General features: G+C 47.5%; 1 protein-coding gene across 6 annotated transcripts; it reads left to right on the top strand.

Moving 5' to 3' along the window:
- The first annotated feature begins 90 nt into the window (after positions 1-90).
- PRPSAP1 (phosphoribosyl pyrophosphate synthetase associated protein 1) lies at positions 91-27,038 on the top strand. Of its 6 annotated transcripts, none has more exons than XM_074889520.1 (11): positions 91-243; positions 973-1,084; positions 9,526-9,578; positions 11,216-11,282; positions 15,573-15,745; positions 16,165-16,280; positions 17,449-17,504; positions 18,035-18,177; positions 24,359-24,429; positions 25,136-25,282; positions 25,950-27,038. In XM_074889520.1, exons 2-11 carry the CDS (start codon positions 1,002-1,004, stop codon positions 26,106-26,108), a joined length of 1,068 nt encoding a protein of 355 aa, XP_074745621.1. In that variant the 5' UTR covers positions 91-243; positions 973-1,001; the 3' UTR covers positions 26,109-27,038. The 6 variants fall into 6 exon arrangements, with proteins under 6 accessions (XP_074745621.1, XP_074745619.1, XP_074745617.1 ...); XM_074889518.1 differs by having other exon boundaries at positions 92-243; positions 822-1,084; XM_074889516.1 differs by lacking the exon at positions 91-243 and adding an exon at positions 266-411.
- Positions 27,039-27,470: the final 432 nt, after the last annotated feature.

Below are 27,470 nucleotides of genomic sequence, written 5' to 3'. Positions count from 1 at the left end.
CGGGTTCAGGCCCGAGGCCTCCCGCCCCGCCCGCCACGGCGCGAGGCTAGAGCGCCGCCGCAGCGCTTCCGCCGGCGCGGCCGCCATCTTAGGCGCGGGCAGTGAAGCCGCCGCATTGAGGCCGTGCCTGGCACAGCCGGGCAGAAGGGAGAGTCGGCTGCGCTGTCAGCCGCACCCGGGAAGCGGGCGGAGCGCCCCGCTCGAGGAGGGAGAGTTTACGCCATTCTCACGCTTTCTCCTCAGGTACCGGCGCTCTTCGGGCAGTAGCTGATACCTCTCTCCCCCTGTGAGGGGAGAGCGCGGCCGCTGTGCCCTCACCTAAGATGGCAGCGGGGGCGGTCTCTCCGCGCGGAGAAGATGGCCGCCGAGGGAAGCGGCGCTCTAGCCGGGTGGCGGAACTCGCTTGGTTGGGTGAGGGGAGCGGGAGGGGATTCCCCCGCCCCGGCTTCATAGGCACCCCCACCATCACCCCAGGGACCCCCTTCTAGCCTTACTGCCTCACAGAGAAACCCTCTAGCCCCCCCCCACTCTCCCATCCCGCGCTCCCCTCAGCTCAGCCCCGCCTTCCCCAGCCCAGGGATCCCCTCTCCGATCTGCTATTCCCCGTTTTGGGGGGGTCTTCCCTCCCCTGGCGTATGAGGTGCCTCTGGGCGACCGTGAGGCGGTTTGGGTTGGGGTTACCCGAGGCCTGGCTCCTGGGGGGTGGAGGTTGCTCTGCAAGCAGCACGCTGCCCCGCCCCCCCCGGCTGGTGCATTTTATTTTAATAGCCATATTTTCCTATTTTCTACACCCCCCCACCCCCTTTTATACTTTGTTACAGGAGTGGACCAGCAAGACCATAGGTAGCGGAAGGGTTCCCTTCCTCCTCCTCCTCTCCACCCCTTAAGGGGCGGTGATCGTGGCGGAGAGGAAGAAAAGGATGCCACGGAAGCTGTTGTTGCCTTATAAATCTGTTTTTTCTCACTTTCGAGCTCCACGGGGGTTGCATGACTCTTTGGCGATGAACGCAGCCAGAAGTGGCTACCGGGTCTTCTCGGCCAACTCCACGGCAGCCTGCACCGAGCTGGCGAAGAGGATCACGGAGTAAGTTCCTTCTCTTTCAAGTTTCTTCCTCTCCCCCTCCCCCGAGCTCCTCTGTGCAGGCAGCCTTTCTTCAAAGCGGCTGGAGAGGCTTTTGGCGTCCTCCCGCTTTCCCAAGCCAAAGGTGTCTGCTGTGAGCTCCTTTGCTGTGGAGGTTTTGCACTGAGAGTGTTCAGCAGCTCTGCCCTTTTTCTCCTCAGTGCCGGTTTATCCCTCCCGGTAACTCAGTTTGACCCAGCGACGAGAATGGACCGGCTGTTTTCTGTCTCCTGCGTCTCTGACATCCATTTCAATGCTGGAGAGGCCGGGTTGCAGCAAAGGCTGTTACTTTTGGGGAGGGAGAAGGTGAAACTTGGCTAAACAAACCTCAGAAAGCATTTTAACTGTTTGGGAGATGCTCAAAACTTTCTCTCCTGCTTTTCATGGGGACAGGTTGGCAACCTTGTGTGCTCAACAGCTTTACTGCTTGGGGCACAGGGAGTGTTGCCTGCGCAGACCTCGCTGTAACACCAGCACTTGCACTAACCAAAGTGGATTAGTGAATCTGAGTTTTGGTGGGGTAGGAAAGGTGGGCAGCACATGCTAACAAAAGAGAGTTTAGGGATAGAATTGTGCCCCCTCCCCCTTTTTTTTTCCCAGCCCATTGATTTGGGCAGAGTTTGACCTTGACTTGGCAGGGATGGATGTGTGGGGTCCTGCTGAAGGAGGTGTGTAACAGCTGGCTCCAAAATGGGGCTTTTGCAGCACAGAGGAGCACTGAGTTTACCCTGACACTTGATCTTTTGTTTTGAATTAGTTTGGTTCGCATCAGGGCGCTCCCAGCCGAAGGGGCTTTTCTGAGACAGGCATCTGTGCACTGGGGAGCTGTCATTCTAAAGCAGGATTTGGATTTCCTTTCTTTTCGGCTACAGTTCATGGAAGCTGCTCCCAGAATCGAGGGGGCTCAGTGCTTGTTTGTCTCCTGCAGCAGATAGTGTCCTTGTTACGCCTTAGGCAGCTGCTGGCCTGTTCCTGTCTCCAAGGGCGTGCTTAAATTGGACACATTACCAAAGACAGGTGTGCTGCCACCTTAAACTGCAAGAACATTTGGCTGTTTGTCCAGCTAGCTTAATAAACAGTGTGTTCAATCCTTAGCACAGATTATCTCTATGAAGCTGACTTGGCTGTTGGGCTGGGAGTGCTGGTGTTGGGTAATAGTGATGGACTTCTTTGGATGTGAGGTGGAAAGGGAAATCCCAGTGTTTGGGAGTGGAAAGGGTTTTTTTTGGTTCGTGTATTTTTGCTATATTTGGTCAGTTCCGTATCACTTTCCCTTCACAGGTACAACTCTGAAAATAAAGTTTCTCTATATAAAAATATAAGTTTTGCTGCAACAGATGGGACATGGTTTTACAAGGCTTGTCCTGTTGCGTCAACAGCGAACGTAACAGAAGTCCCCTGGGGACGAGCTCCAAGTTCTCAGGACTGAAAGAGAAAAAGGGCAATCTTTATTCTCTGCTCTTTGTCTTAAAAATAACTCATTTTTTTTAAAGATGTAATGAGAAGAGACATGGAGCACGCTTCCCCAGGTCATGGCACTGTGTTGCTGTAACCCTCTGCAGGGTTCCCAGTGATGCTCTGAGGGTGAATGACAGCAGGGTCCAGAGAGTGACCTCCTGGCTGTCCTTCGCAAAGTAAACTTTTAATAGAGGCAGCGTGGGCTTTTTGCCTTGGCTGTAATGTCAGTGAGGAAGATGCTCCGGTGGTGGTATGAGCACAACAGTGAGATACACACCTGCTGCTTAAACTGAGACTTGAGGACACATAGCTTTAGTTTCTGTAGGATGGGAGTAGTGACCACTCTGAAATAGAAAGGTGTAAAGCATTATACGTGAATGAGGTTTTGTTGAAAGGGGCTGCAAAATCTGGAACCATTAATAGAACAAATTTGTCCACAGTAAAACGTCTCCAAAAAATCCCAAAAGGTATTTTCAGCATCTTGTGTGGTGGTTTTGCACCGACTTCCCTTAGGAGCTCAGGGGCTGTTTCAACACGTTTGTAATACATCCCTTGTTTTTTCAGGTTGCAAAAGATTCGTGACTGCTGGCTTTCCCACTGTGTCACATCCCAGCCTGTACTTTGCTGGGGAGGTCAGTTGCACCTTTTAATAGAGTTGGAGCAGTCTTATAAGGGTGAGTCTGTCCTCTAATATTGTGCGTTCTTTTTAAAGTTTTTTTATGACCTTTAGTATAAGTAGTAAAAGAACTTTAAAACAACACGCAATATTAGGAGTAGGGCCCCTTGAGACACTTGTCCATCCAGACTCTGTTGCTCTTTGCCTGTAGGTATGATGTTAAAATCAGTATTTGAGGAGTCCTGGCTTATTCTTTTGTAAAAATCTCAAGCCTGGGGAGGAGCAGCATGACATAAACCAGAAATCTGAAAGCTGTTCAATCTCCTCACTTCATTTAATGCAAAACTTCGAGTTGCTTCCGATTCAGGCTCTGAGCATGGCATTCTGGCACCCTTCCGATCTTTACAATTTCCCATTATGCATTCTTGTCTGGCTATAGGATGAGTGACTGAATGGTTAGTCTAACTTTCACTTTGAGTTTTCAGAACTTTTGTTTATGTTAGTGTCTGTCAGGGAGAGAAGATGATGCTGGCTTATGTGAACCAAATACCTTGTGAAACTTTTAAGATGCTCCTTAGACTCAGGACCACTGAAACATAAGTAAAATAATATGTTTATTTATATCTTATAGATTGAGAGGGATGTGGGTTTTTTTAAATTCTTTCCCAGATGGAAAGAAAATTCCTGCTGTAATTAGGACACTTGGCACCTGATTACAAGCTGCATTTGCAGGGGAGAAAGATAATTTCTGTGACCAGTGCTGATCCGTAATGGGCCTTGTGTGCTGCAAGGGGGAGGGAGGTCTAGCAAGGCTTTTTAATCTCTGGAATCCAACAGATGTATTTAGATCTCCCTCTGACTGGAGTGTTTGGCACAGAGGGTACAAATGTTACCTTCCACTCCCTGCTTGTGTGTTTGGGTTGGAGGGGATTGCTGATTGAAGCTTGCTAATGCCTCCCCAGTGCTCCTCCTGTTCTGATCTCTGGTTGCAGGGAGCCAGGTACACAACACTAAAACCAGGGTGGTGTTTTCTGTGAATGAGCGGGAGGTGAGCCCTGCTTTTGGAAGAGACAGTATGTTAGGAGGACTTGCAGCAGCTTCCCTCAGCTGAAGGAGAATTTCTGATGGGATGGAGGAAGAGTAATGTCAGCCTTCCTCATTAGGTTGTCTTGCCGGCCTGTGGGAGTATGGCAGAGGAGAGTCAGGTCGCAGTGACCTTGGGATGCTGCTCTCCCTCTTCTCCAAACCCTGTTCTTGCCTTCTGGAAAGAGCTCGTGCTCTGGGAGGAGAGGGGGTAGCACCAACTCTTTTCCAGCTCAGAAGATTCAGCACTGTGGCAGGAGGCTAACAGATACTACAGGGTGAAACTGCATCAGAGGATTTTGAAAAGGGAAAATAATCAGCTAAAAAGCAGTAGAGGTGAAGAGGGTTACAGGTGGGGGACGGTGCTGGAGTAGGGTGAGTGTGGAGCAGTTGGGCTTTAAGATTTTCTGTGCAGCTTAGGTGAAGCATGTAATGTGGCTGAGCAGATTGGCTTTGCGTCATAGCTTTCTGTGCCGGCCGGTGCCGGGTTTAGGGGAAGTTCCTTCACGAGGAGTGGACTGGTAGGAGTAGAGGAAAATCTGTGCAGTATTTGCTGGTATTCAGCTGCACGGCTTTGGCACGGCTGGAACAAGTGATGCAAGTGCTAGATAGCTCTGGGTACAAGTGGCAGATGAGCAGCAGGGACTGTTCTTCAAGTATCCAGTTGTGCTGAGTGGATGGAGGGAGGTAAAGGCCAGCTCAGATAGTTACAGGATATTTGAACAGATTGTCTTGTATCCAGGAAGCTGCTGCTTCCTTTCCTGTTCCTGGCTGGTTCTTGTAGTGGGAGATTAGGAAATACACTGTGGAGCTGCTACTGTGCTAGCTGATCTTTAAATAAAAGTTTGCTCGAGTTTGAAAAGCAATTCAAAGTCAGGCCGTGGCTTGCTTTGGCTGTGGCCAAGCATGCAGCAGATCCTCTGCTGTCAGCTCCAGCTCCTTCAGGAGTCTGCAGCGGTTTGTGGAGTCTGTAGGTATGGGGAGAGTTGGGTATTTGCAGAGCTGAGACCAGTGAAAGTGTTTGTAATGAAGAAGCTAATGGCAAAATAAAATCGTATCATAGCCAAGGGCTTTGTATGCAGGTTTCTCTTCAAATTGGATGTTTGTACTGGAGATAACTTTACAACTGTCTTTCAGGTGCTTGTCACGGTGGGAGAAGGAAATGCAGCCTAGGCTGAGAGCCCTTCCCAGCAATACGTGCTTTGGTGGCATGAAGCACTGAAAGTGAACTTGCCTCTTGAATTTTGATTCAGCTAAACGTCAGGTCTCTTTTAACTGACTGTCTGTTGTCTCAAGAGCCTGGTACAGTAGGTTTTGATAGTCTTCAGAGGAGCATTTTAACAGTCTAATACAATCTCGTGGCATTTCCTGAAATACCGCAGTGTGTCACTTCCTTGTTAAACTATAGGTGACTTCTGAGCTGTTCACGTTTAGGCTGTGAATTTGAGACTGATTTTTATAAACACTCTTGTATCCACAGCTTAACATCCTCTTGGCATGTGTTGAGACTGCGGAAAGTTAGATCATCCTTCCTAGGCAATGTTTACAGAGAGATATTCCAGATCGATATAAATTTTTACTGGCCAATTGCTCTGAGTAGGATTTTTTTAAAGCTGTAAAGAGAATTTTTCTCTTAGATGCTATCAGGTCCTAGAGGAGTTAGTTTAGTGATGGAGCTGGTGCGAGGACAGAGCAGAGCGAGGAGCAGGGCTTTCCCTATCTGGTGGATGGTCACACAGGGAAAGCTTACACTGAGATGGTGTTAAAAATTTTAAAAGCTGGGAGCAGCCTGGAGTAGTAAGACCTTGATGCCAGTGTGCCCAGTCCTCTGCACTGAGCTTGGCAGGACTCTGTGTGCATAGCTTTTTTAGCAGATCCCGGTTCTCAAGACTGCTGCTTTTAAAAACAAAAATGACACCAAGCTGAGTTTCTGCCTCTGTTGGATGGAGAAGGGAGCGAGCTTCCAGAAGTGAAGTCGTGCTCTGATATCTGCATGGGTCTGGTTAACAAGTGAGATTTTTGCAAATACCATAAAATCAGCCTGACCGTTCTCCATTCTTAAACACTTCGGTATCAGCAAAAGCCCCCCCACTGCCCTGTAGCCAACTACTGCCCCACACAGCAGGCCTTTTGTCGATGGAGCTCGCTTTGCTTGGAGGTGTGAGTTAGCTACAAGACCTGAAGTAGTACTTTTGCCAGAAGAAGCTGTATCTCTCTGCGGGGGTGTGTGCTCTGGGTTACCTGTAGTGGCAGCTTGTGCTTTCCTAGTGTAGATCCAATGACTCTGATATCCAGGCGATCCAGTAATTGTGATAGCCCCTGTTCATACCATTATGCTGTTAGTCCTGGAGCCCAATGCAAACAGAGTTCTTGCTGTCAGTTTAATTCTTCTATTGTCTAAAGCAACAAGCAATTGGGAGCTTCTGCACAGAGAGGATTTAGAGAGAAAAGAGCTGGGGATGGAGAAGAAAAAGGGAGAGGTGATGGGAAGGGGGAATTTGTCTTTGAACTCTGTTACAAATGGTTGCTCCCAGGCTGTGTGGTGGCTAAGGCTGTGCTTGGCCCTTGACTTCGGTGCAGATCTCCCTTTTGACACAAGTCCTGTGGAATTCGATATTTTACAACAGAACCTGCACAAGATGTCCCTTCTTTAATAGCCTTGACTAAATCAAGGTTTTATCAGACTCCTTCACTGGCTGAAGTCTTGTCTTATGCAAAGCTTTCAGAAATGGATTTAGTGGAAGGTGTGCCCCTTGGGTAAACATACCTGAACTGCTTTGGTGGAGCTGCCATGCCTGCAGCTCGGAGGACTGCAGAGCGCTACAGGCAGGGTTGATGTATGACTTTTATGGGCAGTTTTATCTCGTATTCTTCCCATTGCTGCCCCTCTTGTTTACTTGCAGTCAACAGTTGGAGCAGAGATGGGATTTATTATCTGAGCAGAGCAATCTACTACTGCTCATTCCTTTAAGCTGGCAGCTGCTTTCTTATTGTCTCTTCTGCTGCTATCTGCACCCAGGTTTGACAAGCCGAGCTGTTTAGTGTCCCTCTTTCCATTGGGGAGCAAACTTACCTTTCCAATTTCTTGTTTCGGCAGCACAGAAGCTGCGCTGCTGCTGCACAGTCTGAATAGGGGACCACTGGGCTCTGGTTTCTTCTTGCCAGCCACATCCTCGCAGAGCGTCACAAACCTCCACTGTGTTTGTTTGCCACCTCTTAACATTGGAAGTGCCACCCTCTAAGGGGTGTTTTGCTGAGATGTGTCCAGCTGGACTGTTTTTGAAGCTTCCCCTCCTTCCACGAGATGCAGGGTTGACTAAGGGCACTTGCACAGTCTTGTTGATAGAGGTTTTTTTCCAGTAGTGAGGTAGGAGCGTGCTGTCTGCAGTGGAGTCAGGGCACATGTGCCTCCAAAGGGAGCTGCAAGACTTGCCATGCAGTTGCAGAGGAACAAGTGTGAGTCATTAAACATTTCCCCCCACACACTGGTTTGTTCTGCATGTGATTCTTGAGCTAGTTTCGACTTGGATGCCTTGGCAGCGATTAGGCCAAAGCTTAGTGGTTGCAAATGCCTGACTGTCACGGGAAAGACAGCAGGATCCCAACAGCGGCTGTAAGAGCTCGCTGGAGCCCATCTGCAAAAACAAAATTACTGTGCATCCATCCCTGGGCATGCCTTTGCTTGACCAGCTGCCAGCTCTTTTTTGAAGATACTAAAGGTATTGAGGATGCCTTTGTATCGCAGCTGCATGTTTTAAGTCAGCAGGGCTGATGAGAGAAGCTGAATTAGAGATTTGGGTGGCTTGCCTGCTCTGGACGGCACAGTGCCTGGGTGATGCTGCAGTCAGTGACAACCACACGCGTATGATTCTCGTTGTGGGAGTTTACTCACCAGCCCTAGCCATGGCAAAACGTGCTGCCAGACACACGATCGGGAATGTGTGTGTGCCAAATACGTGCTTCGAAGCCAGCTAAGCAACTATATCCCGTTGCATTCGAGTATCTGTTATCGCAGCTGTCGCAGGCACGCTTTCCAGGTCAGCTTCTAGCTGAGACCTCCAGCTTGTGGGCTCGGAGCTGAGTCCAGCAGTTGCTGGTGGGCCAGCAGTGTGCCTGTCTCAGGCTGTCTTGCTGATTGATTTCTGAAAAAACAAATCTTTGGGACAATTGAAATACAAGGCTGAATCTGTGGCTAAGGAAATGAAGAGAGACCAACTGCTGAAGGAGGTAGACTGGGGGAAAACCAGTGACAGGTGTGGGCCCTTTATTTAGGGATAGTCTCCATTCACATAATTTTGGCATGTGTCCAGGTAAATACACTATTTGTGCAGACAGGAAACCACTGCTGTAATCAACGCATTGAACAAGGTATTTTGTAGGCAAAAACTGTTTGCTAATCCAGCGTGTGGGCACGGCCACCAAGCAGACCCTAGCAGAGAGGAGGGACTTGCCCTCTGCTCCAGCCAGCTGAGTTGCAGCAACACGTCTCTCCCAAGTGTCTTGCTGGTGTGGGGTCTCTCAGCTGAGGCACATGGTTAAAGCACACGTGCCTCTAAATACTGATGGGTTACTTGTCAGTACAGCTAAATACAGAAGTGTCACCTGAGGGAATAATCTGTCTTTTGAAGCCTTTTAAAATGTTCTTCAAAATGAATCGTTCTTATAAAGAAATAATTTTTTTTAAAAAAGGGGGGGGTGCAATTGTAATCTTTGTTGTGATGAATGTTGTAGGTTTGACGTTTGAGAAGAGGAAGGAGTAATTTGAAAAAATCAGAAAAGTCTTTTTTGAAGTTAAAATCTCTTCAATCAGCTGAGTTATTTCAGAAGGAAGGTATGGGGGAAGAAAAAAGAAAAAGACGTGGGAGTCAAAAAAAAAAAAAAAGACGACTCAGTTGCCATTAATCAAATCTGAGTAAATCATTAATGTTTAGTTCCACAACAGATCCGCCTAAGGTGGCATTGCATAGGCTGGCAAAATGTCCTGTGCCATCAGGAGGCACAGCCTGTGGTCAGTGCAAGGACTGGCTCTTCGAGTGCTGCGTTGACCTGCCGCAGGGCAGCGCCCCAGGGACATCAGAGGGAAGGAGACCCCCAGGGAAGGGGAGGATGTGTAGTTCTGCAGCCTGGCTGGCACACTTGGCTCCCTGTTAGGCAGTGCTGTGTTTTGGTGTGTAATGTTTGGTCCAGTCTCTGCTTTGGATCACGAACTGCTGGGTTCCTCCATTTTTAATCTCCTTTTTCTCTCCAGGCGTCTCGGTGCTGAGCTGGGGAAATCTGTGGTGTACCAGGAAACCAATGGAGGTGAGAGAAATCTTTACTATTTGCAACTATTTTGAGGTAATCTCAGAAATACTGGGTAACTCCATCAGTGAAACCTGTCTAGTAAGCGCAGTGATTCAGCTGTGATGTTGCTGCTGCTCCTGGCAGTGCTAAACCTCCGTGGCTGACCTTGGACAAAGCAATTAAATGTGTTCCTTGTTTTCCCCTGTTATCTTGTTTGTCTGCTCATCAGCTAATGCTTGTCTAAGGGAGAGTCCTACCTTGGGTGTTAGCTGCTACAAAATCTTACATGCTCTTGTGCTTAGCAAAACATCTCCCAGGTTTAAAAGTAATGGCCTGCTTTCTAAGTGTCTGCCTTGCAAACTTTTGAATTATCCCCTTCTTCCAGCCCTTCCCGCCACAGTTTACAGCTGCCCTAGCAAGGACCTGTCCTCTTGCTTTAAAGAGTGCAAATTCAGGGCTGTGCTGGGGAGCGTGCTTCTTGGAGCTTGCTTTCATCTCTTTAGTGTGGCAAGTGTCTGTTTTCCAGTGCTGGGCTAGAATGCAAGGATATTGGCTGACAGAGTTCAGTGGCTAAGAGTCACTTACTGTTTGAAGACCTTATTTGCAAGAGAGACTAGAACCAGAGAGCTGATACAGGTGAGGGGAAGCGTGGGAGGATTTAGCATAGTGCTGTGCTCTTACAGCCAGAATGGCCACGCGGTGTGTAAGCTGCCGTGGTTGTGGTTGGGTTGGCTGTTGTGTTTGTGCTAGTGAGAGCTCTCTGCCCTTTGGGGTTAGCGTTAAATCAGGTTACGTGCTACAAGGTCTGAAGTCGTTCTTCATCACTGCACAGCAAATCCATCTGCTTTCAGCAGAGTCCCTTAAGGTTACTGCCAGTGCCCAGGCAATTAGACTTTGAATTCCGTAGCTGGGTAGATGTTTCTCTCCTTTCACTTGTCCCTGCCCTCTAGTTCATGACTGTGTGGGAAATGAGTGGCTAAGACAGGCACCTCGGGAAACCTGGTGTCATTGCTTTGGCTTTGCAGAGCTGCTTCGGGGCTCGGCCTTTGCGTTTGAGTCTCGGACTGTAGCAATTGTGTTCAGCAGAGACCCGGGTTTTCAGCTAGTGTCAGTGTTGAAATGTCTTGACCTTGATAGTGAAATTGGGGAGATCTCCCTCTGAACTCTGTGCTGCTGGTGTTGCCTTGGGCTCTCCAGCCTGTATAGAGCTGACCCCATGGTAAGCTGCAAAAGAGCCGAGTTACCTTCTTGGTAAGTACTAAAGGTTGCGCTGCTTTGGGTGGTTGGTTGTTCGCTAATGCATGTGGTATTGACAGCTTTCAGCACTCAGCGTGGAGAAATGAAAAGGATCTCTCATTGAGAGTTAGTTAATTGTCTTCTACATGTAAGAGAACAGCTATCCAGCCTGGTTTTGTGTTGTAAATGCAACTAACTCACTGATGTGTCATGCCAGCTCTTTACTTTCCGGGACCAGCCTTTGGAAAATCCGCTTGGCTCATCTGCCATTTGTGTAGTGGGTGTATGTGCACGAAGGGCAAAGGAGCAAGTCCTCATCTGCCCTGAGCAGTGGCAAAGTTGCTGCTAAAACATGGTTTGTTATCACTGTAAATCTGATGTTTGGAAACAAAACTGACTGTGTTTTCAATCCTCTTCAGAAACAAGAGTTGAAATAAAAGAATCCGTCCGGGGACAGGATATCTTCATTATACAGACAATCCCCAGGTAAGGGACCTGTGGCTCAGTTTTACAGCTGTGATATGCTTTGAATTTCTGGTTCAGCAGATTGTTCGATAGGTTTGCTCATCATTAGCCAGCACGATAACCAGTCTCCTTCCAGTGTTGTCATTGCTTTGACTTACATTTAAGACACCACGTAGTGTTAAGCTGTTAAAATTCCCAGAGGATCGCTTGTGCCACAGCAAACTGAGAAGCGTCCCATCAAATAGCTTAAGTGTGTCACTTGAGGCAAGAACACGTGTGACTGATGGCTTCAAGTGGAATATCCCTGGTCTGTGGGTTGGTGCCCTTGCAGGCTCAGTTGCTTGGTGATTTCTGACTGGCATTTCCATTTCGGAATGTGTAATTTCCTCTGCCTCCCAATTACCAAGCGGCAGAGCCAGCAACGAACAGCAGCTATTGATTTCATTGCAGGCTGGATTACTCTTCCCCTTTTGCTGTGGTGAGGTGGAAGTCCATAGCTTCCCTCTTGTATTCTTGATGATGTTGGGCCTTTTCTTAAGTGGGCCTTTCTGGTTTTTATTTTGGTCTGTTCTAGCCTGGGAATAAGCGGAAAAAGAAGTGCTGCAAGTAACTAGGGGACTAGAAAACCAGCTGCTAACCTCAGGAGCTTTGCTGCTCGCTGGCTGAGGAAGAGTGTAGTGAGATAGCACTAGTATGGTGAGAAGGGAGCCTACAAACAAATAATAACTGCAAAATGGCCAACTATGAGTAGGGGAGGTGCTATTTTCAGAGATGAGGTTTTGATAGGATGCCTTTTGCACAGTTAGCAAAACAAGGATATTCCTGTTCTGATAGCTTTTTTCAAGTTACCAAATTCTGCTCAGATTTGGGAAATCACAAGAACAAATAAGTACCAGAGCTCAAGCAGGTAGCAGAATACCGTTGAAACAGATTTTTTTCTTGCTTGCCAAAGAAATAGAGCCCCGTGAGAACTCAAGTTCATTTCCTCTTTGTAGTGCTTGGCCTGTTGTTAAAGAAATCAGTAGGAATACAAGATCAGCTTGCTCACTTCTGGAGTTCCTGCAGGCTGAGACATTTTCCTAGAGCTCATCTCTCTCTGGACAGATGCTCAAAGTGTTTCTTTCCTCAGGGAGCAAGTAAATCTCTGCGAGAAGAAAATCCAGTGATGCAGGATTATGTTTTGGGTGAATAGTGCCATTTTCCTGTGCCTCGTAAGAGAGTTCTCTGAAATAACTTGTAACTGAGAGCTGTGTAAACATGAAACAGATAAGGTGTTGAGAGAGAGATAACTCAGAGCATTAGGGGCAGCAATAGTTTGGGGAGGGGAAAACCTCCTCTGCTTTTAACTTGTTGATCTCCTTGTTTTTCCATAAACTGAATTCAATGTTGTGGGCCAAGAAAAGGGTCCTTTTTAGCCAAAATGTTCAAGGCCCTCCAGGTGAGGAGCCGCTGTTGTGCAGCCAAGTCATCTTTTATTCTTAAGATGCAGCTGTGCTTTGCTGCATTGCTTGAGAGGACAGGTTCAAGGGCATCTCAATTTTGCAGTGGGTTTCAGGGAGCTTTTCAGGAGAGTAAAAACAACAACTGTGTTGAATAATCTAAGAATAGCACTTCCATGCTCAGTAGCGGTTTGAAAATCAAAGAAAATATTAGGACTTAGTAGGAGGGGAGTAGAGAGGGAAACAACCTTGTTATGCTGCAATGTGAATTCACAGTCTGTGTCTTAAATGCACAGAGAGAATGAAAAGACCTGAATATTTGATACAAGCTCCCTGTCCAAAAAGCATATAGCAGAACTAAAAATGTTACAAAGACCGGTATCGTCCAAGACTGTTGGTGTGTGGACTAGCATTTGTATGAGGGAAAACCAAATAGCTCATGTTTAAACTGTAGAAAAATGGAAGAGTTGGTGCTTTAGTGCTACCCTAAAAGCAAAAGGAGTCTTTTAGTGCTGAGTGTTGGTGCTGGTTGTTGCAAAGTTGATTGGCAGCTTCACGTAAACCATTTGCTCAGCCCCGAGAACAGCGCTGGGGAGCAGCGTGGGAGGCTGCAGGCGGCTGGAGAGGGGTGGGAAGTGGGGTGTGAGGGATAGCTGAGCTGGCTCTGAATGTCCTGGTAATGAGCTGACAGTCCCTGTGTGAGGTCTTGGCTCAGGCTTTCCAGCAGTAATCGTGAGCACGGCTTCAAGGCAGGAGGCGGGGAGGGCAGCAAGGAGGCTGGGGTGCTCTCCTGGGTACCGGTTTTGGAGGTGCTGTGGCTGGGGTTCCACTGCAGATGTTATTTCCCCCAATTAGTCCCCACCCCAAGCCAGGCCCTTAGTTGGGGTCCGTGCCCCTTGCAGAGGAGCAGGTCAGTGTGACGGCTGGCTCAGCATGAAGCATCCAGGAGGGTGCTCCTCGACTCAACGAACCCCCCAGCACCCCCCCGCCCCATGTCCTGCTGGAGGGACAGACGCATCCGCCTCTGCCTAGTGCCTGTGCTGGCTGGTTTGCAGGAGCTTCCCAGAGCCCAGCGTGGGGTCCTGCTTGAGTATGGAGAGAGGGGCTCCTCCTCGAGTAATTTCTCCAGGGATATGGCTGCCAGTGTCCCACAGCAGCACCAGGACTGCTGGTGCCTTTTGAAATCAGTGGTAACCATTTCTCCCAGGAGCAGTTTTGTTCTCTATCCACTTTTCACATGAGTATATATATATTTTTAAAGAGTAATTTGAAAAATAATGATGGAAAATATTGTATTTCTGGGATGAACTTTAAATAGGCTTGAACTTGGCCACTTTCTTTTCATACAACACTGATAGTAGCATCTTTTTCTCCTCTCGTGGCCCCACTGGCACAGCTAAAACACCAAAGGGAAGAAACAGTTCTTTGTTTGCTCGTTGTCCTATGTGGCAGGGGGCTATGTTTTATGTAATTCTTGGCTGGGTTCTTCAGAGCTAACAAAGCTTTCTTGTGTGTAAACGGCATTGTGCACGAGGGCTGGCGGGGCCAGCGGGAGAACAGAGACCCAGAGCGCTCCCAAATGAAGAGGCACAAACAGAGGTTAATTTCTGAAGGAAGGGGGAGTGATGGAGGAATGGAAATCGTTAGAGGTTTGTCACGGGTCACACAAACAGAGGCTCGGATAAACCCTATCTCTGAGCTCTTGGGGAAGTAGTCCCCGGTGGTCAGGAGGAAAATGGGTCCTCGAGCAATGTCTGGGTAACGTCCAGAAAGCTCTGCAGAGCTTTAAGCTGCTCTGTGCTGTTTATTCCTCTGCTGCTGTGTGGAAGGATGGTCCACTCAGCCCCCTCTGTCACCATGGGCTCCACAGCTGAGCCACTGCCGGTGTTGCCCTCCTGGGGACCAGTCTGTGCAAGTGGTGTGTCAGTTGAGGCCGTCTGTGCTGAAACCCCCCAAGCAAGGGTGTCTGTGCTGTCAGAGGATTGCCAGTCCCTGTCTTCTCTGAAGTGCATGTTCTTCAGTTCCCAAGTGATCTCAAGTCAGTTTGGGATGATGCAAACAGTGTCTCTTGGTGGAGGTTTTAAGGAAGTAAAAGGGCTTGGCTTTTTTTTTCCCCTTCCCAAAATGAATTAAAATGCAGACTAATACATCCCTTGCTGGGCCATGTCAGTCATCATGTTGAAGCTAACTGAAAATGGGGTTTTACGAGTATTCCTTGCTGTGGTCTACAGATAAGTTCTGCCTACGTTGCATTTTTGTTTTTTCTTTCAAGAAAGAGTTGTTTAGCATTTACTGTGCTGTTGTTCCTCCCATCTCTGATAAGCTAGATAGCGTGGAGATGCCGATCTACACCAAAGTGATGTGCCTGGACTTTGTATTGCTCCAAAGTGCAATATTTCTTATGGCAGGAAAAATAACCTGCCTTACACTGTTAAAAAAGAAAATAATCTAATAAATCCAATGTGGGTGAAGTTGTGTAGGCTACATGTGTTCTGCTTCTTTAAAAGACTATTTTATTTCAAAATACACTGTATGAGGTGACATTTGTTACAACATAAATGAAAAAATGCCCTTTGTTGTTGTGATGATGGAGGGAAATCATTATACACCTCATGAAAGAATACAAAATCAAATTCCAGTCCACAGCTCTTGAGTACTGGAGTCATGTCCTGTACATACAGCGGTTGATTGTAATGTGCTGTGGCATGATGGAAGGAGCTATACAATTGCAGTCTGGGTCTTGCATACATTAGCATAAGATGTAGCATTATTTGCTTGGAAGTTTGGTGAGGAGAGGTATGGGTATAAAAGGAAAAGGAGTTGCGTTGGAAAAACACCTACTGATACTTGGAATGGTTTTCAAATCTCCTAGGGATGTGAATACTGCTGTCATGGAGCTGCTGATAATGGCGTATGCACTGAAGACGTCCTGTGCCAGGAACATCATTGGGGTCATCCCGTATTTCCCCTACAGCAAACAGAGCAAGATGAGGAAGAGGGGCTCTATAGTCTGCAAGCTGCTGGCTTCAATGCTCGCCAAGGCAGGTGAGTGTTGCAGGCTTGGACGCTGCATTGCATCTGGCTGCTGGGCATCCCAGGGGGCATCTGTCCTTCCATTCTTCTCCCACTCAATGTGGGGATGTGCTGCTGAGCCCTTGTACCCTTCTGGGGGAATTCATTTGCTTCAGCTTAATTTTATTTCTTTGTAACTTGCACCTAGGGAAGTGGCCTAGAAGTGTCATACTGAAATACAGTGTCAGCCTAGTGCTGTGACTTACCACATGCCTGTTTCTCATTATGTCTTTGGAACTTTTTACATTAACCTGTTTATGCTTATTTTATCACATGGCTTAATAGTCTGAGTAATAGCTAAAATAGTCTGGAAAATGGAGATATTCGAGGAACTCCAGCCATGTGGGAGTCTTCTCAATGAATTGTTACCTTTTTTTTTTTTTTTCCCTTAGGTCTAACACACATTATCACTATGGACCTTCATCAAAAGGAAATTCAAGGCTTCTTCAGCTTCCCAGTAGACAACCTGAGAGCATCCCCTTTCTTGCTTCAGTATATACAGGAAGAAGTGAGGTTACTCTAGTTCTATATTTAAGGGTCATTTAGATGAGTTGCTGGGGGATATGGTGTAGGGGAGAACTTTGCAGAGTAGGGCTCATGGTTGGACTCGATGATCCCAAGGGTCTTTTCCAACCTGAATGATTCTATGATTCTATATATATCAATTTGTCTTAACTCATCTTAATGTGACAGCAGCGTTGGGCCTCGGCTTATGCAGAGGTTGTGTTGTCAGGCTAGGTCAGTCATTCTGTTAATGAATTCTTTCTTAGGGGATACCTGTTGCATGTTTCTTAGGGAAGTGGGGAAATGTTATATTGTATGATTGTACCTGGATAGAAATTGAACTCTTGACCATAAGCAGAAGATGAGCTTGTTCTCTGTAGGGTTAGTGCCATTTGATAGATGCTATTTATGCTTGGGCCTCTAATCACCTTTTAAATCCTGTTAAACTGTCTCCCCTCACCCTTTGTTCTGCGGTGGATGTCTGACTGCTCTGAATTATTGATAGACTTTGTCTTGGGCTGAGTGTAGGAATGCTGAGCACAGCAGGGCTGGGGGCAGGGCATGGAGGTTTTATTTTCCGTGTGCAGAAGATGATGGTTTATGCCCATGCAGCGAGGACAAGGCTTCCCCAGACGGGGAGACCTCCTCCTGCAGACAGAATTAGCTGCTGCCAGTCCCCATAGCGTAGGTTGAGCATGGTGAACATTCCCACCTTTGCCCATTCTGAACACAAGGCTGGCTCCTGCTCTGCACAGGCTCTGGGGCTCCACGTGCTGATCTCCGCAGAGGTTCGATGCCTCTGGCCCCCAGGGCCCGTCACAACCCCTTCCCCTTCCTCCCCTGCGCTGGGCCGTGCCCTGTGCCTCGGGCAGCTGCGCTCAGCGCTGCAGACCAGGCCGTAACTTGTGGGCACCAGTAGGGAAGGAGGCACAGAGCTGCAGTTATGTTCAGAGTAGGACCTGCAGTCTTGCTGAACTAAACTGTGTTGCATTTGGGGCAGAATACACAAATACTGGTGTTGAAAATGAGTGCAATTGACTCTCTAGTTTCTTGCCACAGAAAGAAGATTTGGGTCTGGGGAAGGAGAGTGGGCAGGATTATTCAGCCATGTATCAAATCAGTTACTCACCAGCTAAAAGGTCTTTACTTAAATACCTTTTTATCACATCCAGATTCCAGACTACAGAAATGCAGTTATTGTAGCCAAATCTCCTGATGCAGCTAAAAGGTAAATGGATGCTTTACTAGCTGGTTAGAAGTAACTTGGAAAAGATCTGGGCCGATGGGAAATACACCAGGAAAAATATGGGAGGGTTGCAAATAGATTGGCAGTCTGGTCCATAAGTCCTTTGTGGCTGGAAAGGGGATGGAAGTCTCTTGTAGTGCAGATGGGCAGCTGAATTTTGCAGTCCCAACCCTGTGGGAGTAAACGCTGGAGATCGCTGCTGCTGCAGAGCTGGAAGGTTCACCTGCGGCCAGGATCAGACTTGCTGAGTTTCAGCAGTGCCTGACCATCTCAGAAAGCATTTAGCATATGGAGGAATGCCAGGAGACCCCCGTGGTGGAGCCAAGGGGTAGAGCGGGCTTTGGGATATTAAGGAGGAATGAAAGGTCATTTCCAGTGAAGCTTCTTGCTGGGGAACAGCCGCAGAGGCGCAGCCTTTGCTTGCCCTGCTGGGCTTGGGAGAGGCCTGCTGCACTGGGCTGTGGAGTTGCATCAGCCCAACATGTTCCTGACATGCTGTGGTTGTCCTGCAGGGCTCAGTCTTACGCTGAGAGACTACGGCTGGGACTAGCAGTGATCCACGGAGAGGCTCAGACAGAGCAGGACATGGATGATGGACGTCACTCCCCTCCAATGGTCAAAAATGCAACTGTGCATCCTGGCCTGGAGCTACCATGTAAGATTAAGCTTCTCTGCTTACCTTTGTGAGGGGAGGGGGGGGCGGGGAAAAAAAAAAAGTTTGGGAAATTGCTGTTGGTTTAGTTGTGTAGGTATATCCAGTCTAATGGCAGTTGGATGGGTGGAATTTTTCTCATGGAAAGGTTGATATCATCAAGTTTTAGAAGAAGGTACAAGGGAAGGTTTTTATTTAACTCTTTCTGGCCATACAGAGCATCAGTATTGTTCTAAGGAGGCTGTGCCCACTCAACAGTGTCAGACTGACAAACCTCTGATAAAGACAGTGCTTTTACAGCGCTCAGCAACAAAACTCACTGAGCTAATGGAACAGAAAATAAATTCAAAAGTGTAACTATCATGGGAACAGCCACTGAGACAGGCTGCTGTCCCCAGCGTGCAGGGGACGGCTGACCTTTGTCTTCCCCTCCTGCTGCAGCTATTGTTACTGCTGGAAATTTTCTTCATTTTGGCAGTGAGATGATCATGTTCCAGTGTCTGTTTTGACAAGGTTCTGAGGTTTGTGTGGCTAGGGTGAATAGGTTCTCTGAGAGCATTGCTGAGCTTCTTCCTGTGCTCTTGGCATTGATGGATAAGCACTGATTTTGGAGCACAGAGCAAAGGAAAAAGGAGGAAGCCTGTGTTCTGGGAAGTGCTGTCCTCTTAAGATTGCTTGTATTCCTCCAATGGCAGCAGCCAAGTAACAACAGTACAATCAAAATCCAGCTCCATTTTGGAAGGATTTTTGCTTTCTGGGTAGATGGTGGTAGGACAGAAATTGAGTGCAGGGAATGTGGCTGAGAAGTGACTGTGGGAAAGGATGCATGCTGTGCTGTGTGGTAAGGAGCTATCCCTCATGCAGCCAAACTTAATTATACCAGCAGTGGCGAGGGCTACTGATAAGTGTCTCCTCTTGTCTTTTTGAAGTTTAGGGAGAACATCTAACCAGTTTGTGGGCAAGTCATGGAGGGAAGGCAAGTAAGACTGCAGGCATTTTACATTACCCCAGTCATTGCTCACTATAATACAATCAGTTAAACAGTGCTTCTGTTGCTGGTGAAACTCCTCTTGGGCCTTGGAGGACACATGGGGTTTGTCATTGAAGTTTGGGACTTCATCTCAATCATTTCCCTTCTGGCAAGGGGTTTTTTTTCATGCCCTTCCAACAAAACAGGAATTTGTGTGGTTACTCTTGGCTTTTTCCTTCCCCTCCTACTCTGAAGAGGATGCTGTCCTCCAAAATATAGCTGACATTTGCTTGCTACTGGGGCATTGATGCGACTGTATTCTTATTTCCAACCATGTCACTTTAAGGAAGCTCAACTGTGGGGGCTTGTACTGCTGGAGAGCCTTGTAAATGGTAGCTTGTACAGAAATGTGCCCTTGTCCAGTTTAGTTATGATTCCAGTGGAAAATTGTTTTCAGTCCTCAGCTATCCAAACACAAACTAATTTGCTGTGTATCACCACTTTCTTATCTCCTGCAGAAACTCAGCACTTGACTAATGACCTTACATTCCTTCATGCCTAAGGCACAAATGTAAAATAATCAAGCTGTGGCTTGGTAGCTGTCTTGTCGGGGAAACGTGGGGTGGATTATGGGGCAGTCTTGTCCAAAACTCTCAGTAGAAAGCTGCTTTTCTCTCCGTTTTCTAATCTGATAGACACCTGGTTTTGAGTGAGCTGGACTCTGGTACTGGCGGTGCACAGTAGTGAGGTGAGAGCTGTGTAAAAGCAGTCTGTAAGCTTCTAGAGCATCCTGGCTGTGTCACAGGCTCTGCCATGGAGCTGCACTCTGCCAGACAGAGGTGAAGATGCAGCTAGGGTCAGGGATGGCAACGCTGTGAGTGTCTGTACTTACCCTCTCTGCTACGCCTCCTTTTTTGTCCAATTCGGTCATTGGAAAAGTGTGTTCCCACCTCAACTGGCACATCAACCAAAACCCTTGATCAGCTCTTCCTGCTGTGTGTACCATCACCAGCAATCCCGGTGGTGTCGGGTCCGATGGCAGAGTGAAGCAGGTTTCAGCTACGTCCCTGTATTGTTTGTGAAAGGTAGGACGTGTGCTGCTCACTGAGAGCTGGTGCTTCCTTACAACAACACTGGCCGGAAAAAACCTCCGGTTGTCGAAACGGAACCGGTCTCCAGGTCTGCCTGGGTCTGGGCAGTTGGAAGGTGGGGGCACTCCTGGAGGGTGGCTGAGACTGACTGTGGAGGATCCTGCCCTGGGCTGCAGCCGGGTCGGTGTGGAGCATCCTCTCCTCCCTCTCTGGACTCTGCAGTTCAGGGTCCCTGACAGCTGTGTTGCAGCCAGAGAGAAGTGAAACCCCTGTCTGGGAGCAGCCCCAGAGCCCTACAGCAATGACTTGTGCTTCATGCCATTCTTCATGGGCTTCCTAGGGAATTGGCTGGGCTCCTGTGTCCTGGCATACGCCTTTCCTCCTTATTCTAGTAGAGATCATGTGCCTTTAATTAACGAGTCTTATGCAGTGTAAGGGCTTATTTTTTGTCCTGAGAGTGTAGCCTGATGTGATACTCTGATTTGGTGTCATATGGAGCCATAACAGAAAAATGCTGAAGGTGCTTCCAGTTGCACCAAGTGTGGTGCTAGAGCTGCAGCAACAGCTCAGGTCACTCAAAACCCAGAAATCTGAGTTTTTGAGCCAGGACGTCGCTGCGGGGTTATTCTCTTTGATTGTGTGCTCTTTGTGTCTCAAAGCTTGCAGCTGGCCTGGGGCTGTGCTTTAACAAACCTGTGTGGACTCTGTGTTTCCCTGTCCTTGAGAAAAGGGGTGGAGCACCATCTGTTAAATCATTTCAGTGGCTTTGAAATTCAGTACTTTATACAGATAGCTAATGGTCTGCTTCAAACCCAGAGCCCAGCAAACTGCCATGAAGGAAGAGAGTTTGGGTGAAAAACTGGAGTGACTGTAGGTCTGTTCCTCCTTCCCTGTCCCCATCTCTTTCCTGTGTTTGGGCTGGGCACAGAGATGTTACCTGTCATTCCAGTACTATCTCTGCACAAAACAGTTTGTTCTTAAGCTCATAGACTCTGTTGTAAATGCAACACTATTTTTCTTGGTGATTATCACTTTAATGCACGCTGTCAGCTCCAAACAGAATTTGTTTTAGCATTTCTTAACCCATTTTTGACCGCTTAATTAAAGCAGCAGGCTTCTGCACCTGGGAGTGCTGTTTCTTCCTGCCAGTGATCATCTCGCCTTCACCATGTGGTACTCGCAGCGAAATACAAGTGCAGGACAGACTGTTTGGCTGATGAACTTGCTTCCCCCCCACTCCTCAGGGTTCTCTGATAGTCTTGTTTTATAAAAATTGTGGTTGCTCTGGGTTTTTTTCTCTTTTTTCTTTATTCCCCCCCCCCCCCCCCCAGCTGCAGATACTACAAACATCTTCTCTGACTCTTCAGAAAAAAAACAGCAATTCTTTTAACCTAAACTCGTACGTAATCCCAGGGGTTACGCCAGGCAGAAGTGCAGCTGTGGTTTACTTCTGTTGCCCTCTTTTGTCTACATACAAATGGAGGGTTTGTGTCTGGGACGAAAATGTTCTTTATTATTTGCATAATTTTTCAAGCTCCCTTCTCGTAGCAGTTCTGACTTGCACATCTTGCTATGGCCAAATATTTTGAAGAAAAAGAACCTGGCTGCAGTAACCCTTGCATAAGCTCCCATCGCATCGGAGCAGTTCTCTTGAGATTTAATGTGGTTGTGGGTAGATCTTTGGCTTGCAATTTTTTTCTTTTCTTTGCAGAGAAAATTGAACAAGAAAAAGGGAGAACATCTCTTTAGGATCCGGGTAGGTCGACGTGTTGCCTACCATACTTTAAAAATAAAGCAAAATTTAAATACAGCATTTAAGAGAGAGATGTGAAGCACTGCTGATGTTGCTAGCTGCTGTGTTAGCCTTTAAGCACAGCAAGGAATGTGTCTGCTTCCTTTGTGGAATAGAAGGATACTGATTTGCTGAAACTTCATGTGTTTGCAAGTAAAATAGTACTGAATTTCAGCTCCCTAGGCCTGTTCAGCATTTGCTTAGAAAAGAATTTTCCCTAGCCTGGCTGTTGTAAACAGAAATGGTACTGGTCTGTGGAGGCACAGAAGGGTGGGATGGCAGCCCATTTCACAGGCATTTCACAGCTCCTGCCAGGAGTTTTGTTACTGTCCAAACTAGATAATAAACTAATAACTAATCTAATCAGGTAGGTAGTGCCTGGAATTGAAATTTATGGTCATTATCTCTTGTGATAATTAATCTTAGTTTATCACAAATAGTCTTCCTTCTCGTAAGAACAGTTTCCCTTCAGGATTTAGACGGGACTTTGCATTTCATAGGAGACTCAGAAGTAACAATGCAAGGGAGGCTGGGGAATCTGTGTTCCAGAGAGCAATTAACTCTTAAGTCCAAGGTAGCTGTGACTTTAACTGCAAAACCTAGCAGTGAGTAATGTTACTTTGGTCAAAGCAGAACTGTTGGACACCTTTTACACAGTTCTGATAGGCTTATAGAAAACCAGTCTGCGGAGTAGGTCGTGTATATGAAGAACAGCTCTACACACGAATCTTCTTCGGAGCTGTGGTCCTTATAATTGCTTCCATCCCACCCCTCAGCCTGACTCACTCACCCAGCTGTGCTTGCACTCCAGGCATTCCCAGTCACTGAGCTGTGGGAATGCTACTGGATCAGCCTGCTGTGCAGGATGGGGAGTTTCGTGTAGGACTTCTCTGACCCAGGAGGGCAGAAATCAATATTCAGACAGGCGAGGGCTTGTGTTCTCGTGCTGCTCAAGTATGATATTGAAGTAGGTTATCTTAAAGGGGAGAAGTCTTGCTAGCCAGGGTGTCCAAAACTTGGCGCTTGAGAAGCCTCTGTGGCTAGAATCCTGCCAAGACCTGAGCTTACAAAGAGGAGAGGCACAAAGTGCATTGGTAGGACACTTTGCTGCACTCCCCGTAGAGAGCATAAAATCTGGGGGGTGCAGGTGGGCCAGGGAAGTGTTACAAAATGCCGGATGTTCCTCTTTGCTTCAGTAGTTGGATCAGCCCAGATTATCACCGACTGACACGTGCGTGCCCATCACCGTGTCCTGTCCGTGCTGGAGGTTTTGTACTGCATTCCCTGTATAAACCAGCACCTCTGGCAGGCGAGAGGTTTGGCTTATGGACAGCAAGTCCCTGGCCCCTATCAGAGGCTGGTTGCTGTTCGGTGCAAGTCTGAAGACTGTGTTATGTCTGGACACTCTCAGTGCATCCTAGTTCATCTCTCTGTTATTTTTTATAGTGCTGCTGGAAGTTTTTCAGGGTAAAGGACAAAGCCTGCTACACATGTAGTTTTTCCATGAACCGTGTCAGTGCAAAAGTAGAGTCAGGAGGGAGTGGAACCTTATTTCCCAGTACATCTCTTCCCTGTGTGTCGGATAGCACAGCTCATCCATGTATCCTTTTGCTTCAAATTGCTGATTGCACTGAGCTTGTAGAACTAAGTTTGAACTGAATTTTGTCCTGCTCTTTCCATTAATCCACTTAAAAAAAAAAAACCACCAGCAAATTTGCTCCTGCAAATTTCCTTAAGCTTTCTTTGCCTGAGCAGATATTATTAAGGTGCTTATGCCCTCTGAAAGAGCCTTGTGTGTTTGGTGATACGAGAGAAAGCAAGCAAGCTGCAGTGCGAGTCACAAATCCTTCAGATGAATTAGTGAGTCCAGCAGGTGAAAAATTGCACCTGGTAAAGCATGTGCCCTTTGAGAGGTGTTGCTCAGAGAAGTCCCTTTGTTGTTCCCAGTCATGAAATACCCTTTTTTTTAATTCCAAGTCCTGTTGTGGAGCACAAAGAAAGTCACTGACGTTTCCCATAAACTAGGTGCTGCTTTGTAGCTCTCCTTGCACAGGGATCTGTGAACTATTTGGATTTGCTTACTGTCTCTGAGGTCAGTACGAGGTGCCCACAGAAACTGAGAGTTTCATCTTTACGCAGCAGTGCTATTCATTTCAGGAGGAAAACAATGGTTAAACGAGTGGTTCCCCGCTGAGGTGGGTGTCAGGGTAATGTAAAGCACGTGCCTGTATCTGTGCACCAGTAAGACACAGTTAAGGGCCTCTTGTGTGGTGGAGCTGTTGCGGTTTGACTCAAGGCTAACTGACCTGGGCTTTTATTTTTCTTCTTCAGTGATGATGGCCAAGGAGAAACCGCCAATAACTGTGGTTGGAGACGTTGGAGGAAGAATTGCCATCATTGTGGTATGGGTGTGATGGAGAGGAGCGGGGGGGTGGCTTCCTCCCAGCATCTTTTCTTGAGCTGCTTTATCCCAGAGGGCAGGAGGGACTGCTGGTGTAGGGATGGGAACAGGATTGTTACCACTGTTTTCTCCAGTTTTGCTGGTGGCTTTGGTTATTTCAGCTTTCTGCTGAAAACCCTTCGTATTTCAGTGCTTTAAGCCCTGAAATCTCCTTGCTCCCTCGAATCTACAAATATCAGATGTGTACAAATACTCAACAAATCCAGGACATGCAGAGAAATCTCCTGAAGTATTTAAAAAAAAAAAAAAAAACCCAACCAAGCAAAAAAAGCTCGCTGAGCTTTTCTTACATGCTGTGCCATGCTGCAGTGTAACTAATCAACATGCAGCTACTATCACTGTGAAAAAAAATACCTTGCTGAAGATAAACTCTGCTTGTCTGTCAGCATGTGCAGGGACTAGTTTGTTTCCAAGACACAATATTTGTTCTGCACACTAGCAAAAGGGTCTGTAAATTAGGGAAATGGTGTCCACAGATTTAAGTTGTGCACGTGGCTGTGCTTGAATCTCAACGGCAGCTGAAGTAGCCAGGGATTATATTCTTTTTGGCTATGTTTGTGGCCAAAGCTGCAGTACCTTGCAGATCCACTCCTGCCCTGCAGGCATGGTAAACTTCTGGTTTTGGTGTTATTTCTGTCTCTTCTCAGGATGACATCATCGATGATGTGGAAAGCTTTGTAGCTGCTGCAGAGATCCTGAAAGAGCGTGGAGCCTACAAGATTTTTGTGATGGCTACTCACGGGCTCCTGTCAGCAGATGCCCCCCGTCTCATAGAGGAATCCTCCATCGATGAGGTGCGTCTGCTTTCTGGGCTGCGGGGGAAGGGCTGGCTCTGGTAACTGGGTTGATTTAAGGCACCAAAACCCACAAACTGATGTTCTTCCCCTGCCACGTAGCTCATCTCTGAAATGACTGGTTTCATCAGATGCTTTCAGTTAGCTGGTTCTTCACTGAAGAAAAGAAAAAAAGCGTGTGTGATGATTACGTGTTCAGATCAGATCTGTGTATGTTTTCTCCTTAATGCACAGATATTAGTCATCCCTGCTTGGACACTTCTCTTCCCGCAGCTGGGTGCATGTGATCGCTTTCTCACTGCACAGACCTTCTGCCTGACCCTCTCCCCCAGCTGATGACGGGCTGTTGGGTACCTTAAGAGGATAAGATGTCAAACCTCGCCCTTAGTAGCAAACATGTCAGATCCTGCGCTCTAAAGGCACCCGTCAGCCTGTGTGGAGGTGGCTGTTGTAGAGTGCTGGTTACGCCGGGCCCCTCAACAGATTGACTGTCATGTGGGGGAGACCATTTATTTTCATCTTTTTTTCCTAACATACAAGGATTTCTCCCCCTGAACTGTGAAACAGCAGGTACACACCACTCGTGGAGTTGATCGAGGGTAGCTGTTGGTGATAGCGAGCGTATCAGCAGCACAACTAACCGTCTTTTCTTTTTGGCACTCCATAGGTGGTAGTAACCAACACCGTTCCTCACGAGGTGCAGAAGCTGCAGTGCCCCAAGATAAAGACTGTGGATATCAGTTTGATTCTCTCTGAAGCCATCCGACGAATCCACAATGGCGAGTCCATGGCCTATCTCTTCCGCAACATCACTGTCGATGACTAGACCTGGCGCTGCCCCCGTCCTGGCTTCCACGAGAGAAGGAAATATGCATGAAACGGCAATACCATAAATTATAGGCATAACACAACTGTTTATTCTTGTAGGAGCGTGAAGGTTTTCAGAGTCTTGAGCCATGAGATCTAATAGAAAACATCAACCTGACCAGCACTTTGCAGGTGAATAGAAGAGGCCACTGGCAATGGGGAGGATTACATCTTGAGAGAGATGGAGAAATGAGGTGGTGTTGAATTGTTTAAGTTTCTTTTTTTTTTAGTGTGTTATCTCTTGCCCTATAGGGGGGGAACAAAAAGCAAAAAGAAGTAGCTGTCAGCTTATGAGAAGGGAATAGAGACTGCAAGTGGGCAGCAAGAGGAGACAGCCTTTGGGTTTCTGTTTCTGCCTGTGACTCGCCTGAGAGAGCGCAGAAGGCAGTGCTTTATTCAGGCAGCTGGGCAGGACTGCTCGCTGCTGGCAGAGCTGATCAGCAGAGCAGCTCCTTGCCAACCGAGTGGCCTCTCATCTCCTGCACAGCATAGCAAGGACTTTCATCAAAACTAAGTTAGTGAACATCCAGAAAGGGCAGCTTAGGGCAACCCATTCGCAGGGCTGCTCACATCCTTGCGTCGGGGCGCTGGGAACAAGCTCACGTGTGTCTCCCAGCAGGGCAAGGGGTGCTAGTTAATGTGCTGGCCTTTTCATTTTACGAGCCTTGGATCATTATTGTTCTTCAGTGGCAAGTCACATGAGGGTCTAAGTCCTCACTTGAAACTTGTCTGCACTGCAAAACGAGGCGCAGTTTCTGGAGTTGCATGGAGCTGATGGATTGTGGCAGTCTCATGGGGAAGGGGAGTTGGAACAATATCTGCCTCTAATGCAGCTGTTCTCTCCAAAACACTAACACTGAACCTGCAATAAAAAGCATAGAATTTTTCATTTTTGGTGGTTCCCCTGAACCTTGTACCCCCTGAACAGCTGCTCTGTCTGTACCATGGGGCTGTTGCTGTAACCAGGCTCACTTGGAGCTTCCATGGGGAAGTAGGACTCACTGCTTGCTCCTTTCTTGAGTGACACTAATCCTTGGCTGGAGGGGCACTTGAGAAAGCTGCACAAGGTGCTTGTGAAAGCTTTCGTCTCCAGGATGATACAAGGATAAATTCCAAAACTCTGATCTTCCCCCTTGATGAGGCTGACAAACACACTTCAGTAAAATCTATACCACTTTCTAGCCTGCTGATGCGTGGAACAAATCCTGCTTGGAGGCAGTAGCTTCAAAAGCGCGCTGCTGATAACGGGCTGTCTCTAGCAGGCAATTGTTTGGTTTTGCTTATCCTTCAACTTCTGCCTACATCCTTCGCTTCCACTCCA

Source organism: Strix uralensis, chromosome 19, assembly GCF_047716275.1.
Source record: "Strix uralensis isolate ZFMK-TIS-50842 chromosome 19, bStrUra1, whole genome shotgun sequence".
Taxonomy (NCBI): Eukaryota; Metazoa; Chordata; class Aves; order Strigiformes; family Strigidae; genus Strix; species Strix uralensis.
Note: the sequence above shows the minus strand (reverse complement) of the source record. Positions and strands in the feature narration are given on the sequence as shown.

Excerpts from the sequence above, each read along its gene's own strand:
- PRPSAP1 (XM_074889516.1), top strand. The coding sequence starts at position 324 with ATGGCAGCGGGGGCGGTCTCTCCGCGCGGAGAAGATGGCCGCCGAGGG. Across the intron at positions 1,085-9,525 it reads CTGGCGAAGAGGATCACGGA|GCGTCTCGGTGCTGAGCTGG; the intron begins GTAAGTTCCTTC and ends TTTTCTCTCCAG. Across the intron at positions 18,178-24,358 it reads TCCTGGCCTGGAGCTACCAT|TGATGATGGCCAAGGAGAAA; the intron begins GTAAGATTAAGC and ends TTTCTTCTTCAG.